Genomic DNA, 19,020 nt, shown 5'->3' with positions numbered 1-19,020 from the left:
TTTGAAAAGTTTCCTGCACTTGAGGTGAATTTGTGATGGATATGGAAGCAACTGAAATGTGTATTACAGAAAAATGTCCCTGAACAGGGAGAGTTGAAGAGATGTGGTTCTTTGGTGGGACACAGTTCTTCACTTGTGTTTTCATCACATGACGCATTTGCTTGTGCAAAGTGTAATGTCTTTCAGCATTGCACAAAAAAGGCATTCTTCATCTGACAGAGCCAAATCCCTTGTTGTGGAGTGCAAAGAACAAAGACATTGGTGTGCAGTAACAAGCCCAAATTCCCTTCTTCATATGCAACTTGCCTGTAGCGCTTGTGTTGTATGAATAGAATGAAAAAAAAAATCTCAAAACATACCTACTACATCCCAATAATACACCATCAAGCACCAAGACACCAGGTAACTGGTCCAGAGGCTTAGACAGAAATTATGAGAGAGAGGTACCTAAACAAAGAATGGATTCTTCCTTTGTAGCGCAGGATATGGCTCTTTTACAGGGGTAAATTGTGACCCCTTGTACTGCTGCATAACATGATAATGGATACACTTTCAGGGTATCTGGGGCTGTTTGTAACAAGCAGCAAGAACCAGCCACTCATTTTTGACAACAGGTTCCTCACTAGTGTACAAGGAACCCCTCCCTGCCCCCAACAAACTTTGAAGTTAGTGAACTGACTAGATTTTCTATCTGTTCCCCTCATAACAGGAGTTCATAACTGTTATTATGTCAGTTGCTAAACGCAGCCCTTGCCCTCAAATGCAGCAACAGGCCCAGCTTCCACCAGCATTCACCATTTGGCAGCAATGCAACACGTACTACTCCATAAAAGAGACGAGCAGAGGCACTAAGAGGGGACAGTCATATGTAGGGGAGAGGAGAAAGCAAAGATAGGAACAGGATACAACAAAACAGAAGTATTAGAATACAAAGTTTATTAAATATAAAGTTGGAACAGAATATTTTGAATTAAATGCAACAGTTTTGTGTAGATGATACTCTGTACTCCTACAAAAAAAGCAGCAGAGAATCATGGCAGCATTTGCTGCTTTTCCTCAGAGTCTGGTAACTTAAGTCCTTGAATTGGAAGGGAAAAGCAAATATTTTCAGTCTGCATTCAATTCAGTATAACCATTCTTAACTTTCTGGAATTTACTTCCTCTGTTTTAGCATCTTCTGATCACTAACAACTTTGAGAGACATGAAATGACAAATACTGACCTTCAGTAACAGTGCATAAATCCCTGAGGTAACTCAAACTGCCTATGCGTCACTGATGCAAACGCCTCACGGCACTGCCCTTCACCAGGGTTACAGCCATCACATCACCATCCGCTACGGCAGCAACAAAAAACCTAGCTATCCTGTGACATAAATTTTGGAAAATACTGAGGAAACTGAAGGTTGACGTATTAACATTCCTTTTTCCTATATGAAGTGTTTCAGGTGCATCATAGATGTTGATCTAGCGACTACAAATGTCTAAAGCCGCAGCATTATACAATATAAAAATCAACCTAGGATACTGAAAAAATAGACTAAAAAGATGACAAATCAACTTTCTTGGCACTGCTATAAGCTAACAGTACTTTTTAACCTGAAGTACATAAAAGCCAGAGCAACGTAAAATGCCCTATTCTCCAGCTTGAACGCTGGTAAAACTTTCAGTTAATCAACATAAATATTCACTATATCAGTACAGAAGGAGCAGGCCTAAAACAGATTAAATAACGTGCTAAGTATCAAAATAACACCAGAAGCCTTAAACTCACATAAAATGAAAAGAATTTAAAAAAAGAACAAAGGGAATGCTTTGGTTAAAACACATAACATGAATGGAGCAAGAAAATGCATCTGCTCTAATAAGAGACATTTCAGCAATTCTGTTGAACTCAAGAATCAAGATGAGTCAATCTGCTAGTCACAAAACTGGATATGGTTCTTATTGTGAGTGCAAAATAAACAAACTATATATCCCTGTGATATTCTTTACAGACAAGTGCAGTGTGCTTGACATCCATTTAATACAGTTAGAGTTTATATTCAAACGGCAATAAAAATTTTTCACATCTGAACCATCTAATGGAAAACCATTACCATGCTAAGTAAACAATATAATTTGCACAGCTTTTCCCTAGTATTTGTTCAAATCAAATAATTTTTGGTTAAAACGTCACGGTATTCCTGTATTGCCCTGGAAAGTGGATCCTGGTCTGCATTAACATTTTTTGAAGATCCATCAGTAGATACCATGGGAGGAGCTCCAGCAGATCCAGTTTCAAGTTCAGCAGTGGCTGGGGGGGTGAGGGGGGGGCGGGGGGAAGAAGATTCCATGCATTAGTTCTACAGTTCTGCAGTAGACTGGGCCAAATAAGTCATTGGAAAAAAGTGGGTAACTAGACAGGGTAAAGATCTGGAGAGAGATTTAAGAGCATCCAAAGAAAACAAACTATCAGCAGGACAGGCACAAAGAAACACATATGATTTTTCATGTTTGATTATTAGTCAACAACATTGCAAAAGCTAGTGAAAGAAATTCCAGAGGCTACACCCAAGTCTTCAGGAAACAAAAATGACTTCTGCTTATACCAGTGGTAAATTTAGCACCCTGCAGACCTCTTTGCATTCAAGTTTCCATTTTCCTTAAAAGTTCCCACCAGTTCTTTTTTGGGATACTAGACTTTAAACCAGCTTCTCCATTTTCTGTGATAAAATCCAAAAATAATCGGCCTTTGAAGAGGCAAATACTTTTGTACCGCAGTCAAGACAAGTCTCCCAGCATACTATTAATATATCCTTCTCTGATGGGCATCTGTATAAATTCCCTGTCAAAACAGTCTTCCTTCCGTGGAAGTACATATTGAATGAAAACAGAAAAACAAAGCAAAACAAAAACCACCACACAAACATTTGCTGTCTTTCTCCAGCCACCATATTCACACAAAGTCTCAAAACCAAATAAATAATATTATTCCTAGTCAGCATGTAATTATATTAAAAATGTGAACTGATTCAATGCAATGGATTTGTGTCCTAAGCAAATGCAAAGAGCTATAAAGCAACAGCTGACCACTTGCTGGAGAATTGACGAGTACTAGAACAGAAGGGATTGCTCTCAGGGGCTACCTGCTTTGAAACAGGCCCAGTCACTGCAAAGCCACAACTCTGGAGGAACAATTACCATGAAGAGGTGGAATTATTCTATGGACACCTGGCGATTTTTTTTCTAAAAAGAGATATATCTTTTGCCACCAATTTGTATTTTTCTGGCTTACCCTCAAAAGACTGCAATGTATAAACAACAAATACAAGCAATAAATGAGACACTTAGCATACATCAAGAACTGTAACACCAGAGAATGTATGTGGCGTGCTTTAGCATGGAATGCAATCTATGCATATGGGAGGAGAAGTGTTTGCTGAAGTATATACAAATCTTAATGCAGGGCTTCTTTTGTGTTCAGTGTTTCTGATTGAGGATTAATTGTAGCGAAAAGTGACTTCAGCTTAAATCAAGTATATCTCTGTGGGGAAGAGGGGTTGGTTTTCTTTCTGTTTGTTTTTTTGGGGTTTTTTTGGTTTGGTTTTGTTTTGAAGGCAACTGCAAAATATTCTGTACAAATATTTTGGTTACCAGGAAGTTTCCACATAAAAACTCTAAATTGAAAATCTTGGAAAGAAAATGTGAACTAGAACTAAACTGGAACTAAAATTAAATTGGAACATATTCTAACAAATTACCTTGTTCAAGTTCTTTAGTGATTTTTTCATCCAGTTCCTGCCGTACCTAGAATTATATATAAAATACAGTTAACATTTCAATATTTACATATTTCCAATATTAGCCTCTAAAGCATTTTAAAACCCAGCCTGAAAACATCTAGGTTTGAGATTTGAATTTTTTGATGAGAAATTCTTGGTCATCTGGGGTGTTGCACTCTAATTGCTGATCAACAACAACCATATCACAGAACAATCCGTAACTCACCAGCTGGTTCATAATTGGACTTTTAAAAAATATAGAAAAAAAGCACAAGGAATTTATAACAATGTAAGGTTATACTCTAGCCTCAAATACATGAGTAGAATGTCTATTTAGCTGAAACACGCATAAATGCCATACACTGGACCAACCTCAGAGCTGAAATGCACATCAATGCCATACGCTGGGCCAACCTCAGTTGAGACCTGCTTCTGCAGCTTCCTGAGAGAACAGTTGCAACAGCAGCTGCTGCAAGACTGACATATTCCACAGCACAGAAAAAAATCTGTGACACACAGAAGTGACTGTCAAAACAGACAGTATACATCTTCCAGGCTTATATAATTAGCAAACATTAGGGCCATGAAGATGATGAGGACCTTGGAGAACCTGACCTATGTGGGGAGGCTGGGAGAGCCAAGATTGTTTAGCATGAAGAAGAGAAGGCTCTGGGGAGATCTTACAGCGTGCAAAGATATGTTAGGAGGCAGGGAGTAAAGACAACAGAGCCAGACCCTTCTCAGCGGTAAATGGTGAAAGGACAAGAGGAATGGGCACACACTGAAACAGAAGAAACTCCCTCTCAGTATAAGGGTGGGGGGGGGGGCAGGTGAGGCTGCTCAGGGCCTGTTAGTGCCCAGACAGAGAGGTGCTGGAGTCTCCATCCTCAGAGATGCTCAAAGTCTGCCTGGCCCTGGCCCTGCTGTGCATGAGCCTGCTTTGAGCAGGGGCCTGCTCGGGGATGCTTTGTTGCATTAGTCTGCAATAGTCTTTTTCAAACAGAGTGATAGTCTCTGCCTTCATGGCTGTAGGAGGGGAGTCAGGAGCCGAAGGAACCAAGGAAAAAAAACAGGAGTCCCAAATCCCCAGGCCTCTATTTACAAACAGGTGGGAGAAACAGCAAAAGCCTGGAAAGAAAGGAGCCTAACAGATAAAGGGAGAAATTGGTGACAGAATGAAGTAGGAAAACAAAATGCCCAGACCAAAAGATGACTCATAAAAACAGGACCAATCCTAAGAGAAGCAGTAGTAGTTAAGGTGCTGGAAGAAACCATTTTCCCTGGTTTCTGGAGCCTTCACACTGATGAGACAGTCCACAGAGACCTCCCCAACCAGTGCAAATCTATCAACAGATGAAAAAGATTGTGTTTTCTTCTCACTCATGCCTTTAACATCTTTGTGCTTTTATCCAGGTCTGAGGAAGGAGGAGTGAGTGGGGGGCAAAGGGGGGGCGGGGGGGGAAGGTGAGACACTAGTTTCTAGAAGATGAATCAAGAGCCAGGAAAGATATGATCTTGAGGACTATAACCTCCATTGATGAAAGAACTGAATTTAAACCCAGTCATAAGGCTTTCACAACACACATTTTTGACTAATGAAGTGCTGCAGGTTAGTTATAAACCTATTTTACATAGGTTATTGACTGCAATTGTCAGTAATCCTTGCATTTTGCCTGCTTTCCACTGCTTGCATACAGAACAGCCCCTGCTGAGGGGACAGTACTGGCTGCCTCCCAAGTTTTATTCTCCTCTAACGTTCATTCTCCTCTCTCATCTGAAACAAGCATTCACAGATATCCAAAAAAATTCATCTCTGCAACTGCCGCTGCTGCTCATTACTTGCACTGCTGTGTCTGTTACGTGTGTGTTTGTTTAAAATCAGGTGCAGTAGGCATTTAAACAGGATCCTTGGTATGTGGACGTTACCACAGCACTGAGTTAGAATTAGAGGTGCCTGAATACTTCTCATGTTCTGTCAACAACAGAATAAAGAGGGGAATAAAACAGAGAGAGCTTGTCCACACCTCCGCTCTGTACAAAGAAGGGAAGAGATCACAGCATTTTGTGAAGAATTATGTACTTGCTTGTTCAACTATTGACACGTGGCTCCCAAATCTTATGATATGATGCTACCATTCTGTGAGGAACATGCTATCACATAGACTGCTAATTATGGAGCACACTTTGATAAGAAGCATTTTCGAGGTTGCAGCATTGCTGCTAAACTAGAGCTGAGAGGACTTTCTAAGTAATTGTCAAATTTACCTGTGCAACTACACAGTATTCATCTGTGAAAAGGAAGATCAAATGAATAATATATAGCAGGAAGTCCTAAAAAGAAACGTGTCCTAGGCATAGCATAAATCATTCACTACACTATATAGCGAGAAGTTAAGCAATTGCACTTACATCTTTTTTTTTTTTTTTGAAGCATCCATTTGTTGGTATTAATGTACTAGAACTTCACTTTCCAGTGAAGAAGGCACTAAAATGTAGATCAGTGAGGAAGTAAAAGGTATCCTGAATGAAGGCCTCTGCTGGGCTTTTACGCTCATGATAAAGTTATCAATTTAAAATAGGTTACATACTTTTAATCTAGAGAATTTCTATGATCAAATATTGTAAGTTAAAATGTAATAAATATGTCATCTGGGAGCTTCCCATGCAGCAGCATTCTTTATCACATTTTCTCTTTTAAAAGAATATAGTTATAAAAATCATTACTTAGATGCAAATAATTTTTGGTCTGTGAGCACTCTTGAATTTTGCACAACCCAGGTGACTAAAATACTTTGCCCCTATCCCACATAAATTATTTGGATGATGAGCAGTTGTTTTAGAAGATTAGACTGCATGTTTTGGAACTAAAAACAGATGCTGTTTTTCAGTTAAAGAGCATAATCTTGCTTACTGATATTCTTTAGTAGTAGAATAAAAAGTAGTGTCAAAACAAAACAAAACAAAAAACCAAACACACACTTACCTTAGCCACATAGGCTTCAACTCTGTTCCTTGATGACAAAGCGTTCCCAGCTGAGCTCATGAAGCTTCCTCCAAGACTAAGGCTTCTATTCAGTGCCAAATTGTTGCCAAGATGTCCCAGCTGAGCTGAATACACAACTGGGCTTGCAGACAGACCTCCTCCACTTACAATGCTGCTTGCGATTAAAGATCTGCTTCTATGGCGCTCGTGAAGGAGTTTAGCATTGGCTTCTGATAGTCTCTCATTAGCTCTGTGAAAAATTCAGAAGCATGCATGAAGTATTTTTGGTAATGCTTTCACAAACTTATTCTCCAGGTCTCAGACCTCAGATGGAGATTGGACTTCTGTAAATGGAAGGGGTTATGAGCGTCCAAAATAAGAACCTAATTTGATCTGGAGTTTTTGAAGAGCCTATTTCCAAGAAGTCAGACTACCTGTAGGGAGCCACAATAGTCACCAATACTTAGGGCATTTCAGGATCAGAACTTCAAAACAATCAATACCATCTACTTCTATGACGTTTTTCTGAACAGTAATCACTCTGGGCTATCCTCCACTCCCCAATGTAAATTCAAACCAAGGATATGCTGCTAAAACAGAAGCCAAAGAGATTCTTTTTGCTCCACAGAATCAACTTCTGTTCTTTGAAGGGCTTATCCTTATTCAAGCATTTATAGCTGTAGGACAACAGGTTAGGACATGAAATTTCTTTTCCACTGTATATAGAAGAAGAGTAGGCTATTATAGATTGGCCAGATGGCCGACGAGTAAATACACAGATAACTTCAGAAATCCTCTGCAACGGCATGATCCATTATGTTACTGCTGGAACACCAAAGAGAAAGGAAGACAGTCCTAAATATAGGGGAGGGTCTTAGGTGACTTTGTAAGTCTAAGATGGCATATTTATGAACAACCAGCATACTGACGAGACGCAGAAGAGGGATTTTAGGAGGAAAATTCATGACGAAAAAGTAGTATGCTATTACTTATTCAAAAAAAAACAAAACAAAAAAACACACGTAGACTTACTTACCTTTCCAATTTATTTGCCAGGCATCTTCTAATTTTTACTTCTTCCAAATAGAGTTCTTTGTACTTTCCCACTTCTGCCTGTGTGGATTCTTTTTGAAAAATACTGTCTTGCTGCATATTTTTTATTCTATCCAATTCTGATTCCAGATCTCTAATTCTCTGCTTTAGCTGGTTTCTCAATGAAGCATGATGACTGGCTCTTATTTGTTCTAATCTGTCCTGGGAGGCTGCCTGCGTCTGAAGCACATAACGCAATTTCAACAACCAGAAAGGAAAAGGGATCAATTTCACACACCCTGTTTAAACGGCACAACCTTACTCAGGGAGGCAACTGTGCCCCCTCCCTACCATCAACAAACAAGGAAGAAAGCAAACTACCGTATTATTTCATTTTCAAGGTCTGAAAGAAAACTACCCGTAGCTCTGTTATTGATCAAAGCTATTTCTGAAAGGGCACTATCCCTGTAGGACATGGCATAAACAAAATAATTCCTCACTGAAATTACAAGAACCTCCCAAAAAAGGAAAGCAACTTCAGTGACTTCTTTTCTGAGCACTTTCCCCTGCAGAATGACAAAGCAGCACCCGTATGTCTGGCCGTGCAAACTCTGAGTTGCAATGGCCATTCAGCAACTTTCTGAAGACAAAAAGAACCCATGCCTCCATGCTCTCCTGTGCTACCTGTCATTTCCCTGAACTCAATTCTGCAGCCAAGGGGATAACACAAAATAATGCCAATTCCTCACAATAAACAGCCAGAACAAAAAGACAAGATGGTGATTCCTCCAGAGAACAGCAAAAACTGATACCTGCCTTGGGCAAAGATCTGCAGGCCTTTGACTCAAGGACCTGCAGACACCACTGGAAGGTAATCAAAGAGCATGCCTAATTTTTCATACACACATACCGCACGTACACAAACACGAAAGCACTTTTGTGCAACCGTTTTCCCTTCTCCCATTTTTCTTCACGAAAGACATAAGTATAGCACTAACAGAGAGAACCAGATACCTAAGATAAAATATTAAAAGGTGGCAACAACAATGAAGTCACATAATGTGGACTACAGACATTAGTGATAAATACATTTACCTGCAGAAAGAGGTTAACTTCTTGTAGTTTGTGTCTTAGCTCTTGTCCAGCTCTGTCTTCAATCTCTTTTTTATATTGTTCTATCTGGTTGTGATCCACTATATTAGTTTCTAAACGACGTTTGAGGTTAGACACCTCTTCTTTCAGCTGGCATTTGCTCTTCTCCAGTTTTTCCTGATTCCCACGCATAGAAGACAACTCTTCTCCTAGATCCTGATTTCTTGCTTCTAGTTGCATGGATTTTTTAGACTCTATTTCCAGCTGTTGGGAAAGTTCACCAACCTGTAGACAGGGAAAAAAAAAAAAAAACACAGAGATTAAAGTTACTCAGTCCTGTGAAAATCCATGCAGTGTCTCCATCAAGAGACTTGTAGTTGTCATCTGCTGACTTAGTATTTAAATCAAATGAAAGCACATCTTTTAAATGATTTCTGATAGCACTGCTTGGATTTCCATCCTTTCTTAGTTCTTTTGCAGCAGTTCACAAACCAAGAAGTACTTCACCTAGACAGTACAAACTAGCAGCAATTCACCTATGTGGACAAGTGGAAAAGTACCAGGGCTTTTTCTTTAATGAGTTCCTCATATGCTCACAGAAAATCAAATACACATATACCTAGCCACCTTCTCCTTTCATCAGAAACATCACATCATGTTTTAGGGACTTCTTCACATGTTTGTCAGAGTCAAAGCTTCAATACAGAACTTGCAACACACATTCTTTTTTCCATTACGCTGATAGCCTCAAAGACAGCACTTCAGAAGGTAACTTTTCAAGTGAAGAAAGAAGGCTTATTCCCTCTAGATCAAAGTGGTAGATTGTTTTCAAAATTTTTTAGGAAATACCACATTTTCAAGAGGTGCCAAAGATCAAAGAAAACTGTCTTCCTCTCTTCATAAATGTACCTTTTCTATGTTTTGAACATACACTCATGTCCTTGCCTTTTGTAAAATAAATAAATAAATAAAGAAAAGACAGCATAGTAAACACTTCAAAGACCAACCAATAGCAGAAATTTTAGATGAATTCTTCAGTTGCCTAAACATAAACCCCGCCATTCAGAAGTAACTGTTCTAACAGCACTGAAGCCACAAAAATGCTACTAGCTTCATTACTAAAAATGCACCACCACAAAGGCACTTGAGTCATTCTACAACAATGTAGAAAGGCTGAGAGAGCTTGGCCTGTTGAGCCTGGAGAAGACTGAGAGGCGATCTCATCAATGTGTACAAGTAGCTGAAGGGAGGGTGTCGAAAGGACAGGGCCAGGCTCTTCTCACTGGTGCCCAGCGACAGGACAAGAGGCAACGGGCACAAACTGAAACACAGGAGGTTCCATCTGAACATGAGGAAAAAAGTCTTTCCTGTGAGGGTGACTGAGCACTGCAAGAGGTTGCGGAGTCTCCTTCCCTGGAGAGTCAAAACCCGCCTAGATGCGATCCTGGGCAATATGCTCTAGAGGACCCTGCTTGAGCAGGGGGGTTGGACTGGATGATCTCCAGAGGTCCCTTCCAACCTCAACCATTCTGGGATTCTGTAGTATCTTATAAAACTAACTTAGCTCTGAAACACAGTGCTTTAATAATAACAAATCTGAACTTAAATGATTAGGAAGAAGGTAGATAAAGGTTACATGCTACTGATGAAAAATGCCTATATTTATGAGAACAAGATAGCCAAAGCAAATTCAAAATCACTTCTTGGAATTCCTTTTCCAGGTGCCTAAGACTTGGAAAGACGGGCTGAAACAGGCACTAGTGAACAGTAAGGTAAGAAAACTTCTGCATCACATTGGTGCCTCCTACTCTTAGAAGCAATGACACAATTTAGGGCACAGAAGGCACAAGACACGGGCACAAGAAATGATCTTGAACAAAGCAACTTCACACAGTTGTCAGACTTATGACGGTTCTATTTACCATTCTTCGAGAGAAGGAATTCATCCATCAGACCTAGAAGATGCTGCCAGAGTCCCAAACACAGCAGTTTGCCTGACTCTATACAGGGCTGACTTAGTGCAGCTGTACTGGAAGAACTGCAAGAGGTCACAGCAGGGACTCAGCCCCCTTTGCTCAGGAGCTGCTTTGAAGTTAGGCTCTTGCCGTTGGTTTCTGCCTGAGCTATCCTGTGGCCAGGCTTGTGCCTGGCCATTTTGCTCTCAACCCTGACCCTGACACAGGGACTTGACTTCCTGGCCTGACTGCGCATCCCTAAGCACTGCCCTGGGACTCTTGGCTAACTCTGCTTGCCGTCACCGGACCTGCTCTGCTCTTCTTGCTCAGGTTCACAGGCTGCCCAGAGAGGTGGTGGCATCTCCATCCTTGCAGATATTCAAAAGCTGTCTGGATAGGGTCATAGGCAATATGCTCTAGGTGACCCCGCCTGAGCAGGGGGGTTAGACTAGATGATCTCCAGAGGTCCCTCCCAACCTCAACCGTTCTGTGATTCTGTCCTTTGAGACTCTGCCCCAGGCAGGGAGGCTGAGGCCCTCACCTGCCTTGCTGCAGCCCTTGGCTCCTGGTTCACCCTCCCTTTACGCACCAGCTTGCCCTTTATCTGTCTTCACAGAGACTGCCCTGCACACGAAGGTGTCATTTTTACCCACAGTGATAACTACATTGGCATTCATTATCGTCTTCTACTACTAAAGATGAAATGTGAAGAAGTCAGTTCACACTGATATACAGCCAATGGATAATTAACAACACAGAAAGAAGTAAAAAAAAAAAAAAAAAAAAAAAGCTCACCTTTGTTCTTAGTCTACTGACTTCATTGACCATTTCAGAGTACCTGTTCTTCATTTCTCCTTGGGAACTAAACTGGGACTCACTCTCCCGCATCTCATACACTCTCAGTTTCTTCATAACTGTTTTCAGAAGCTTCTTGAACCTGCACAGCAAATTAGTAAGGAAAATAAGCAAAAGGACAATCAGCTTCTTTCATATATGCTTATGTAAATAGCAAGGACAGGGCTTACTTCATCTGTAATATGCTTTATAGGTCAGGAATTGCTAACAAAAAAAAAAAAGAGAGAGAAAGAGAGAGAGAGAGAAAACAAAAAAAAAAAATGAAAAAAAGAAAAATCTAGACTCCCAAATGTCTTGGAGGGTTAAAATTTTACCTCAAAACAGAAAAAAGGGACTTCTTCCTTTTCCTCCCAGGATGATTGCAGGGCAGCCTGCATTTGCAATGACTTTTGCATCTATTTAAAACCACATACTCATGTACAGAAGCCACTTGCAAGATCTAATGCAAGGCTTGAATTTGTGAACAGTTATGTACTCATGATCTCAGGGGCAAGTTAAATAAAGCTCAGCTCCAAGCTTATCTGATATTTCATACAAGTAATAAAAAGCTGTACCTGTTGCATTCCTTCTGCAGTTCAATATTTCGTTTCATTTCTTGGTCCAGACGGGCTTCTACTGGTCGTTTCAATTCTATCAGTTTTTTCACTTTCTTTCTTTCAGTCTCACACTTCCAAAAATAGAAAAAAAATAATTTACACACACAACTCAGTAATTGTATCTATATGCAGTATGTGCAGATAGCATCCTTCACAAAGAAGTTGTAGGACATGTCTACCTGCTAAACAAGGTTTGCAGAACTCCAGGGGACAGAATTCCCACATGAAATTCAGCACTTTAACCTTCACATCAAACAAGACAACACTTAGGGGCAGAAATAGATGCCCTCTACCAAAAATGAAAGTCACCTGCTACTAGGGCTCATGGGAGAGAACAGTGGAAAAGACACTGGAGAACAGCTTCCTCAGTCCCTCTGCTAATGCAGGGAGTGATTATGTATCCACAGTGAAGAGCACAGCTTAATTTAAAGCTTCAATGGGATCTTCAGCAGCCCTCAAGTAAGTTCACTCTTAGGGAATTATTGGACATTTTGTCTGCCTGTACCATTAGCTCCATCTCATCTTTGTGGATATTTACTAAACCAGATGTTGTTCTTCCTCCTGGTATTTTCTAGGGCAAACCAGAGAAGAGCTAGCAGCTGTTTTGGCTTTATACTTGCACCTTTCCTCTACAGAAAAGGAGAAAAAGGAAGGACTGCTCGTTGGAAATTAGCAGACACTTTTTTCCCCAAGAACTAGTGAATTTGGCCAAAATTCCTTCAGTTTGTTCTCCTACAAGGCTTTTAAACTCCTGCTATCCTAAAAATAAGCAGCATCTCCTCCATACACTTCATCAAAAACATGAAGCATTTCCAACCCTGCCCTGAGGGCCAGAAGAGGACAAGAGGGAATCCAAGGAAAGAACTGCGGAACTTCAGTCTTGCTCCATATGCTAAACTGACAGCAGACAACACTGGGAGTTCTCCCCATGACAGAACCACCCCGGAGCTTTCACAGAAATTCTCAATTGCTTTTATTTCTTTCCAATATGATCTCCCAAATCACAAGTTAACAAGAGCCTGAATTGCGAGGTTAAAATGAAAACCTGAAACTGTAAGAACTGGACGAAAAACTAACACTGTTCTCCTGGGTATTTGTTAGATGCCTGGAGAATTTTCTAGGCTCACCTGTTCCAAGAGCTCAGCCTTTTCCCTGTCAAGCTGAGCAAGGCGATCTTCAAGTTGGGATCTTGATTTCAGTTCCTCCTCCCACATACTGCGTGAATCTTTTGCTATCACAGACAGCAAGTTTTGCTTTTGCATCTGCGAAAACAACAGCACCAAAAGAGAAACCAAAGTAGCTGGAAACACAAGTTACTTCCTTTTCAGCCACATGTGACAATTCAAATCATTGGTACTGATCTGCTGCCAGACAAACCTTGCTTAAGAAAACAGAAATCCAGTAATTGTGCCTAAGAGAGCCACCTTACTTGTCACTCCCTGTGGTGGCACCCATTGAATTCAATGGGTATACCTGGTGTCTCTTAGACTGACCTACGGCTGACCCTGCCTGGGTATACCTGTTGGCCAACAGTTTTCTGTCTAGTGACTGGACAGTGATTGGAGGAAACAGCTAGCCATCAAATCCCACGGGAGCAGAGCAAACGGCACCTGTCTGTCAAAGAACATTCGAGAACATGCCGGAATTATCCTGAACCTGCCACAGCCACCACATAATAGTACGACCACACCCCCATTTCCATCACAGCTATAAACAACCACCACGGGCTTCCGAACCTCAAGATCGCCTCATCAGACACAGCCGGTCTGCTGAAGTGACAGAACTCTCCTCGGACCAGGACGCCGCCCGAGGAATTCCCGCCGGGATTTAAATCTCCCTCCACATGGTTGCATGAGTGTTTCGGTGCACCTATTGCACGGTTATTGTCCAACCTATAGAAGCAAAGCTTCTTTGTTAAAGGGGACTGTGATTGTCCAAATCACGGAAGTGATAGCTTCCTTGCTTTTTATCACTTTTCCCTTTTGAGAGTAGCTACTTACCCTTCCTTTGTCTGTTACTTTGTTTCTGTTCCTTTCTTTGTGCCATAACATACGAATATATGTAAATATTAATATATGTAAATAGTTTGATAAATATGTTTACTAGTTAATTACTTCATTTGTTATCAAATTCATTCGTTAATAGTAGGAACGCCTATACCGACATCTGAATCTATTATCTGTTACGGTTCAATAAACTGTTTAATGATGCCTTTAAATTGGTTCAGTACTCAGTCCTTCCATGATACTTCCAAAGGCAACATAAAGCAGTAACTTAAACAGAGCCACGGCTAAGGCTCTCCTCTATCCCTTAATGGTTAAAGTTAATGCAGAGAGCAAAACACAACTCAGGAAACATAACAAAGAACATTGGCAGCTGGTGGAAAGAATAAATGCTCTGCATGTGACAGGGTGAGGTTACAACTCTGGGGGATAAGAGGACAGATAAAATTTCCCTGACATCTGATGGCCTGAAGAGGTTGGTCTAACCCTTCACACAACCTGCTAAGTTTCTGCTAACACCTGCATTCAAAGTTCAAACTTGTAAAGCCATAGGCAGAACTGAATGTCCTGTGCATCTGAACATTGCTTCCAAAGATCCTCCAGCATTCACGATACATACTTGACTAAACATGTATAAATTCTTCTAGTTCCCAGATGAAATACCCTCCCCACATCAGAGTGAGGAGAAAATACCCTCCCCTCATTCAGATCAGCAATCCTGTTCATACTTGTACTCAAAGGGACAAAAGATTTCCATCACGGATGCGTTAGTGGAATGTAGCTTGCTTATTCTATTCAAGTGTAAAGTACGTCAGTTCATGAGATGCTTTGAGTAGTATCCTATAATAAAAAAAAAACAATAACAAAAACGTGTCTACTGATGTTCAGAAGGTTGTGAAAGCCTTAACCCAGAGGCTTAGATTACAAATCCTTGGGGTGTACATTTTTCTCAGTCATCCTGGGATCACATCCGTCTGGATGTGATCCTGGGCAATATGCTCTAGGTGACCCTGCTCGAACAGGGAGGTTGGACTAGATGATCTCCAGAGGTCCCATCCAACCTAAACGATTCTATGATTCTGTGATCCTTACAGAGTAGGTAAAATGCTGGGTCCAAGTCCATGAGAACACCTATGGTAAATTGAAAAAAAAAAAAAAAAAAGAAAAGAAAAAAGAAAAAAGACTGTAAGATGGAAATCTCCTGGTGGCACCTTCCCCTTGATGGAAGGCACAGAGGTGTGCCACTGAAAAAACAGGAAAGAAAAGGAGCTGCGAAAACAGGTCAGACTTTTCTTGGGGCAGAAAATCAACAATTTCTCCTCTCAGGCGGGTTCTTCTTCTTACTGTCCACACAACACCTTCATTTTCCGACCACGGATTCTTGTGATGATACTCCAGTGTTCCAAAAAAACGCTAGGTCATACACATACATGAAATGAGTTGTTTCCCAGCTGCCTGCCACTGCACAGCATCACATCAAGTTGTTGCACTAAAGAATGATTACCTGTGTAGCAAGACAGCACCATCACCTATTTACAGATGGAGAAAATAAGGTAATGTGGTCACATTGGCAAGCTGTGACAAATCTGTGAAAACATGGATCTCCCAAGGCCATTCTCCTCTCTCAGCTTTAAACAGCAAATATCTCTCCTGTCTACAACAAGCATCATATACATGAAAGTAACTGTGCTGATGAATGCAAGTATCTTCATATCACCAAACAGATGTAAAACTCAGTAGCAGGGGAATTAGGAAATTTGCAGCCCTTTCTTTTCAGGTTGCCTTGCCCTAAAACCAGGAGGCCATTCTTCAGCCTAACTGTGTCCCACAGCCCATGTGAACTTTTCAAAAATTACCCCCCCACACAAAATTCAAGGACTAAAAGAAGCAATTCACAGAAGCCTTTGATGTACCTGCTGATTTTGGTCTTCCTCTGAAGGCATAGGTGCTGTCCGCAAGCCAGTGATCAAGTCCTCCAGGCGATTATGAACCTATGGAAGCATTTAAAAAAAAAAGCAAAAGCACCTAATTGACACTTTCCAGACTGAAGTTCACACCTCACTGAAGAGGTATTAGCACAAAGAAATGCCATAAACATTTCTCCATCTCCCTACTCCTATACTATCTTCCCCCAGTTCCAGTGATCAGAACAGCCTTAGCTTGAGGCTACCCTAAAACTGTTAGCAAACATCATCTTCAGCCATTTGCTTCACAGAGAAAGAGAGAACCACGTGGAACATAAAGAGTCATTGATGAACACAGACAACAGTAGCTTCCCCATCAACAGGACAGCTGAAACCCACACCATCTTAAGTAAAGGGGAAGCATAAGCTCTGTGACTGCCTGCTTTCTTCTCTGGCCAGTGGCAGTACAGCCCAGGGTTACACTTTCACATCTCATTATCTTCAGCACCTCCTCAGCCCTAATTAACAATAAGGATAGGGAAAGGGCAGGGGGGACAGGACCCTTGCTCACTAACAGAACACAAAAATCCCTTGCTTTATACAGACAATGGGCAAAGTACCTGTTTTATCCAATTTTAACCACTGAATTAAATTCCAAGTCTTGCAAAAGATAGCATATGGATTTCTCTTCACTGTTTCATAAAAAACAACACCAAGATGTTAAGTGAAAAGCAATTCTGCCCGGCAAAGCTTTGAGGAATATAATTCTTGTCACAGTCGGATGATGCCAGCCATGATTCAGGGATGAAGCACCTAGTGCCAACATATCCCCAGGATATTCCACAAGGTAGCTTGCAAAAGGCCTTTAATGATACATATTGCAACACGTGTCTGAAGCACTGCCTGATGTCTTAACCACCGTAACTAGTATAAAGCAACAAATATTCAAATCAGTACACAAGCGTCAAACCCTTACCTCAAACACTGTTACAAGTAAGACTCAGCGGAGTACCACACAAAAACTCTCAAAACCAGAAAGCCTGCGAGCGGACCAACAGCAGCCGATCGCCTGCAGCCTGCAGGGAATGATTTCCCCGAGGCTCCCCAGGAAAATCTCTTCCGAAAACGCCCCCGCATACATACACACACAACTGCGCACAGTAGCACATGAAACAGGAAGGTTACGACTAGCTTACAGAGGCAGAGGCGTGCAGCTCTTTCTGAAGAGCTTCAATTCTATTGGTCTGTTGTTTGGCTGTGGCTTCCAATCTGGCATTTTCAATTTCAAGTCTTAAAAAGAAATACAGATCTTGTTATGGAAATCCACAGGAGCACAAATACTGATGCAACAGTGCACTTCATAATCTAACACAAAAACACATTTTAACTTGCTGTGATGCAACAAGGTAATCCTGTTGTTCTGACATAATTTCAGAAAGTGAAACCTTGTCTAACTGTTATTTTCTTACCGTTGTACATGTTCTTCCAGTTGTTTTATAGTAGTATTAGTTCCCAAAGAGGCTTCCAGAAGGTCTTGCATTTTCTGGGAAGAAGCTATTACTTCTCTCTCCTTATTTTCTAAGGCAGTCTTCAAATCATGAACACAACGCTCAGACTGAATATGCTGTTCTTCCAATTCCTGCAACTGTAAAACCATACTAGAAATCCAGGGTAATCATCTTAGATTTTCTATAGACAGGCGAACGGTTGCTGAAGAAATCAAATACTGCACATACCTGTGCATACTCTCCAGCCAGAGAACTGCAATGATTTCAAACACATTCAAATCTATTCTTCTACTAGCAAATGAACAAATTCTGTGTTACTGCATCATCTTTTATACTGGTCTCTGCCATCCCTATTTTGCTTTCCTAAAACTTGTCCTAAGCCCTGACAACACCAATCCTGCTCTTCCAATGAGTCGTGACACTTAGTATCCAATTGTTCCTGACTCCAAGGGAAGTGTTAGTTTAAAAGTTCATCCTTCTAAAGTGACTTCGCTACTCTGTAACAACAATAAAACTATGATTATTTCTATTTCAGAACTCCCACGCCTTTGGGCTTCAGTTACACAAACACTGCAAAACCTGGTCCCTACTTCAGAAAGTTACTTACAATTGACTGGCAACAAGGCAACTAAAGGAAGACAAATTACAGCAGGGTCAACGTAGGAGAAAAGAGAAAGAGAGAGAGATCAAGTTACACAAGATTTCAGAATTGATAGCAAATTACCTAGCTGCAGGAAAAGGCACAGAGAACAAAAAACCCACAAATGCAGCAGTCCAATATTTCTACTGTTCTTCAGGAATCGGACACTCGACTTTGCCAAACCAAGCAGAACAAAATAAACCGTTGTGTCTATATGCTAAAAAGTTGCTTCGCAAATACAGACCTTTGTCCAAGCAAAGACATTGTGACCTCATGTCAAAGACCTTTCCAATCATGGACAAAAGTTTATAAAACAATGCCAATCATTTACATGTCACTACATCAATCCTGATGAAATTATTTCTAGGGTACTAAGACAACATTGGCTCGTCCTTTGAGATTTCCTCTGGTTCCTTACACAAACACCTGTGCTTATGCAAGACGAGACAGTGTAAGAGGACAGAGGAGGTAAGGACACTCTAAGAGAGAGAAATCAAAGGAAAAAGAAAAAAGGTTACTTTAGTTTCTCAAAAGAGAAACTCATAGGGAAATATATAATTGCCCACTGATAGGGAATATATATAACTGGCACAGGAACAAAGAAAATAAGTAATTTGTAAATAAAACAACTAGGCCCAGAGAACTTGAACAGCACAAGGTTTGTGGTATTTCATTGGAGAAAATTCCTC

General features: G+C 40.8%; 1 protein-coding gene across 5 annotated transcripts in view; it reads right to left on the bottom strand.

Moving 5' to 3' along the window:
• Nucleotides 1–919: 919 nt before the first annotated feature.
• ANKRD26 (ankyrin repeat domain containing 26) overlaps nucleotides 920–19,020 on the bottom strand; it is a 65,030-nt gene continuing 46,929 nt past the window's right edge. For all 5 annotated transcript variants that reach the window (XM_068932498.1, XM_068932507.1, XM_068932514.1 and 2 more), the window contains 11 exons: nucleotides 17,653–17,828; nucleotides 17,380–17,473; nucleotides 16,193–16,270; nucleotides 13,404–13,538; nucleotides 12,235–12,347; nucleotides 11,621–11,762; nucleotides 8,874–9,155; nucleotides 7,783–8,018; nucleotides 6,747–6,996; nucleotides 3,743–3,788; nucleotides 920–2,295 (listed from right to left, as the gene is read on the bottom strand). In XM_068932498.1, the coding sequence (XP_068788599.1) occupies nucleotides 2,147–2,295; nucleotides 3,743–3,788; nucleotides 6,747–6,996; nucleotides 7,783–8,018; nucleotides 8,874–9,155; nucleotides 11,621–11,762; nucleotides 12,235–12,347; nucleotides 13,404–13,538; nucleotides 16,193–16,270; nucleotides 17,380–17,473; nucleotides 17,653–17,828 (1,701 nt within the window). In that variant the 3' untranslated portion in view covers nucleotides 920–2,146. The remainder of the gene's footprint in view (nucleotides 2,296–3,742; nucleotides 3,789–6,746; nucleotides 6,997–7,782; nucleotides 8,019–8,873; nucleotides 9,156–11,620; nucleotides 11,763–12,234; nucleotides 12,348–13,403; nucleotides 13,539–16,192; nucleotides 16,271–17,379; nucleotides 17,474–17,652; nucleotides 17,829–19,020) is intronic.

The sequence above is a fragment of the Struthio camelus genome, chromosome 1, assembly GCF_040807025.1.
Source record: "Struthio camelus isolate bStrCam1 chromosome 1, bStrCam1.hap1, whole genome shotgun sequence".
Taxonomy (NCBI): domain Eukaryota; kingdom Metazoa; phylum Chordata; class Aves; order Struthioniformes; family Struthionidae; genus Struthio; species Struthio camelus.
This window is presented reverse-complemented; position numbering and strand designations above follow the sequence as displayed.